Source organism: Macrobrachium nipponense, chromosome 20, assembly GCF_015104395.2.
Source record: "Macrobrachium nipponense isolate FS-2020 chromosome 20, ASM1510439v2, whole genome shotgun sequence".
Classification (NCBI taxonomy): Eukaryota; Metazoa; Arthropoda; class Malacostraca; order Decapoda; family Palaemonidae; genus Macrobrachium; species Macrobrachium nipponense.
The window spans coordinates 3,926,499-3,931,498 of record NC_061089.1 but is presented as its reverse complement, the minus strand read 5'-3'; the positions used below and the strand labels follow the sequence as shown (position 1 = coordinate 3,931,498).

Genomic DNA, 5,000 nt, shown 5'->3' with positions numbered 1-5,000 from the left:
TCTCTCTCTCTGTCTGTCTGTCTGTCTGTCTGAATGTCTGTCTGCCTGTCTCTATGTCTCTCTCATAGGTGTGTGTGTGTGTGTGTGTGTGTGCACTGCTTTCTTTATTTATTGATTTTGCATTCGTTTTCCAAGCGGCCCGTCGAATTTCTGTTCTACTGATGGTCTGTCATCGTTAACAGTACACAATTTTTTTCTTTTTGTTCTTTTAGTAACTGTCATGTTATGCTAACTGTTGATCGCAGCTTTCTTACATATTGATATTTTTAGTGTTGGTAATAAAGATTTACTGTTTCTGTTGTGATTGTGCTGTTTGTATCTTGAAGGGGCCATGGGCAATTTTTAGTAGGAATAAGAAAGAGCAAAATCGGATACTAGCCCGTCGTGTGTCTAGGAGTCATTCTGTGCAAACTTAAGAAGCGATATTCGTGTATAGCGGGAGCATCGCCCAAGATAACGAAGCTGTTTAGATGATTATTGGGTATTGGCTGCCCCAATACTTGTGAGTCAGTGAAGTCTAATATGGCAATTTTATGATTTGTAAGTGAACCTGAAGGGAAGATCAGGAAAGGGGTTAAACCGATGCAAGACTAACCGAATTTCCTCCCCTTTTCTCAGACGCAGAGTGGATGGGGCGGAGAGTTCTCCCGGTCCAGCCCCTCTCAGTGACGTCACCTCCACGTCACATCTTTCACCACCAATCATACGGCCTCCAGTGTCCATAAGCAGTGCAGTGGGCGGAGCTATGGGCGGATCCACCTTCACGCCGCATCTATTCCCCTCACTCATTGACAGGTACCAGCACTCGACTACCAGCTGTAGTCCAGGCAACGGTTGGTCGTCAAGTACTTACTATTTCAGTGCATTCTCTCTCTCTCTCTCTCTCTCTCTCTCTCTCTCTCTCTCTCTTTTCTGTTTCCTTCCTGCTTATATGTTTGCTAGAATTTCCGTCGCACTCTAAGTTTGATTAACGGAAAAGAAATGATTTTGATCTCTTAAGTTTATGAAGAAATGTCAATGCATGAATTATGTCGCACTTTACCTGTATTCCGGTGAAGCATCAAGGGACCAAACTCACGATAAGAACGCACGAATCTAGATAGATGGAATTTCTAAACGACCAACGAAAAAAAAAGAGAGAAGAGAGTGGATGAACAGGCGAAAACAAGAACAGAATCAAAGAAGCGAACAAGTAGAGGGGGGGGGGGGGGGGAGGATTGGGGGGCGGCTGTCGGGGCTGTTTGTAGCGCTCACAGAGAGGAGAATGCAATGCAATTTGAAGTGGCCGTCCATTTTAACATTATTTGCGAAGGTCAAAGTTAACGACGATGATATTACGGTCACCCACATAACGCACGAAATTTCAAAGCCATTAAGTATTTATACATTACTTGCTCTCGGGCTGCTCTGTTATTCAATCAAATATTCTCGTTAGCTTTCGTAATCACACTAATTAGTGTCTTTCATTTATCAGTTAATGATAAATATTCTTGTTGCGCCAACATTCATTATCATTGCTTTTACTCATTTGAGTTGCTGTGAGTGAATTCATTTGCCATTATGTTTGTTGTTGTTTTTGTTGTTGCTTCTGTTGTTGTAAATATCATCATCGCCGTCATTTTTGATACCTATAACCTTTGTTATAAAAGGAAATTTTTTTCTAATTAGCAGTGAGCGAAGTGAAACACTCAATATTGTCCTGACGCCCAACCCGTGACTTGTATCATCAAGCTGGTTTTGAAATAAGAATTTGATGACAAATGAATGTTGGTCTTCTGATCTCGATCTCATCTGGATTCCTGATACCAAAACCTCAACTCCAACCCAACCCATCACGCCTTCACTCTCGTTCGTCGGTAGTACACGCGAATTGCGCCCCTAGCAGGCCCGTCCCCAGAATTTTTTGTAGGGGTTGGTGTGGGGGGGGGGGGGGCGGTGTCCCAAACCTGGACCTTTCTTCTTTAAATGCCATTGCATATATAGGTGTTAGATGTTATTCAAGGTACTGGCTTTGCTAACAGAATTTTACTTATTTTACAAAATGGTGGACTATATCATAATCCTATTATCTCTCTTGTATTTTCTGTTACTAAAGAATGATGATAATGTTTGATAACAAAAATTATAAAAAAAAACTTGCCAAAAAATAAAAGATTGTTATTTATTACTTTGTAAGTATACATACAGTTCAACGAAAAGAGAATATGGAGCTCCAGATTTTTTTCTCTTGGGTTGGGGGGTGATGGTCGTTCGAACTCCCCCCGACACCTCCCCTCGGCACAGGCCTGCCTAGGTACTACTCTGCAGAATCCCTTCCCCTTTTCTTGACCCTCGCACTGACATCGTGCCCCGCAGTTACTACAACTCGGTGGGTAGCGGACGATCTCTAGAACACTAATTCGAAAGGAATATATACACACATACACACGCACACATTTATATAAATCTACGACTCACATCAAGATCGAATCCAGGTCTTTCAATTAAAAGGCAAGGCCGCTGACATCTATGCCGCAGAGTCATAAAGGAAGTTGGACCTAAGTACCACTGTACCTAGGGCTTCACCTAGGCAGGCTAACCACCTCGCATACTAGCCTGTTTACCACAACTTCCAGACTCAGCTGTGATGTAGCTGATAGCATTTCATTCGAATTATCCCTTCTGGGTGAATACGATAGATATAATGAACATATAATCAAGTGTGGTACAAAAATAGATTTATTTCCGTTCCACAATTAATTGCCTGTTGATTATGTATATATATATATATATATATATATATATATATATATATATATATATATATATATATATATATATATATATATATATACATGCATACATATAGCATATATATGTGTGTTTGTGTGTGCTCATATATTTGCGTGTGGACTAATTTTGATGTGTAAACACATATTTCATGTATATGAATTACCTTGTGCTGATTTGCATATGCAGGTTGATATGAACTTGCTTACTCCGTCATTATGAAAATTTTCGATAAAGGCAAATTACGGTAGAATAACATAAAATGCATATTATTCTAAGAAAAATCCTGACAAAATATCTGATTAGTCATTTGACCCCGGAAGCACGTCATCTGTGCAGCTTCCACACGTCCACAAGGTACTTATCAGTCTTCGCGCGGAATATTGGCTTCCAAATTGGAAGCATCCATGTCAGTTACCGAATCAATATAGCGCGAACCCTTCCTCCATAGAACATCATTTTGCTCCGAATCGATGGACTGCGCTCCTGTACATTTCCCTCGGCTTTGTTTGTCATTATTTCGAGTTGGCAAGTGAATAAGAACGTGACTTCCTGCCGCCCATAACGAAAGTCTCCCGATATTGCTTTCCGTAAGTGCTCTGTATTTTTCAGCCTTACTAGTCTCCTGCCTCTTGCCGGTTCCGTGGATGATATTTGCTGATCCATCTCCATCGATTTTTTTTTTTTTTTTTTTTTTTTTGTCATTTTGTATAACTACATACATACATTATATATATATATATATATATATATATATATATATATATATATATATCTATATATATATATATATATATATATATATATATATATATATATATATATATATATATAGGTTTTTGCCACGAAGGAAGAAAATGAAAAAGCGAGATACCCAAGCACTTTCGGTCCAGTGCGACCTGAGTAAAGGGTCGCACTAGACCGAAAGTGCTTGGCTATCTCGCTTTTTCATTTTTTTCCTTCGTGGCAAAAAACCTTTATTTATACATAGCATCACGTCTTATATACTTCGTGATCAAGTTATATATATATATATATATATATATATATATATATATATATATATCTATATATATATATATATATTCACAGTCCTCCTTATAGGAGTCCGTCATTTTTTCTTACTAAATCCGCTGTTTCTAGGAGCACACGCCTCTGCATGATTCCTGGAGCTTCTTCAGCCTCTAGTTTTTCCAGATTCCTTTTATCGATATTATTATTATTATTATTATTATTATTATTATTATTATTCTTATTCTTATTATTATTATTCTTATTATCATTTATTATTATTATTGATTATTGTTATTATTATTATTATTATTATTAACTGTTTCATTTGTAATAGTTGATGAAGTGCTGGAGCATCCCAGCAATGTGCGACAAAAATCAAGGAAAATTGCAGATATCATAAAGAGGTATCTATGACTCACCCAACCACTTACTATCCTCATAATATATATTGAGATACTCAAACATAGACAAATAAATACAAATATATATATATATATAATATATATATATATATATATATATATATATATATATATAATGTTCATACTGTATGCTTTAAATAGCTAAAGCCATGGGAATCATTGAAAGAAAAATATCGGAGAGGCAAGAGTCTTCGTGTAAATAGACGAAAGTGCTTGGTACACTGTCGCTTCTTTGAAACAATTCCTGTGCCACCAGCTGATATATATATATATATATATATATAATAGATCTATATATACTATATATATATAAATAATTTTTCTTTTTTTTTATATATATATATTATATTGGGAGGTGGCGACACCTCTGGAGGATGCAGCCATCCTAAGTGTGCACAATATAAAAAGTAGTAAAGCGCAAAGCTGTCCTTTCATAGGACTCTGGAGGGCTTCTGTTGCATTGTCCGTCTTTCCACCCAGTAGTAGTTTGTGCCCGTAGATATATATATATATATATATATATATTATATATATATATATATATATATATATAATATATATATATATATATGTGTGTGTGTGTGTATGTATGTATATATATGTATATATTTATTATATATGTATATATATATATATATATATATATATATATATATATATATATATATATATATATATATATATATATATATATATATATATATATATATATATATATATATATAAGCGAATGTCACAGGAAAATGATAGCGCCTTAATTTTGCGTCATTGCCGAGGCACAAATGAAATACGGGT

The 5,000-nt window shown here is 35.8% G+C and overlaps 1 protein-coding gene across 3 annotated transcripts in view; it reads left to right on the top strand.

The window, feature by feature from the left end:
• Positions 1-5,000, top strand: part of LOC135221704 (dorsal root ganglia homeobox protein-like) — a 172,345-nt gene that overhangs the window by 145,233 nt on the left and 22,112 nt on the right. For all 3 annotated transcript variants that reach the window (XM_064259477.1, XM_064259466.1, XM_064259458.1), the window contains one exon: positions 619-795. In XM_064259477.1, the coding sequence (XP_064115547.1) occupies positions 619-795 (177 nt within the window). The remainder of the gene's footprint in view (positions 1-618; positions 796-5,000) is intronic.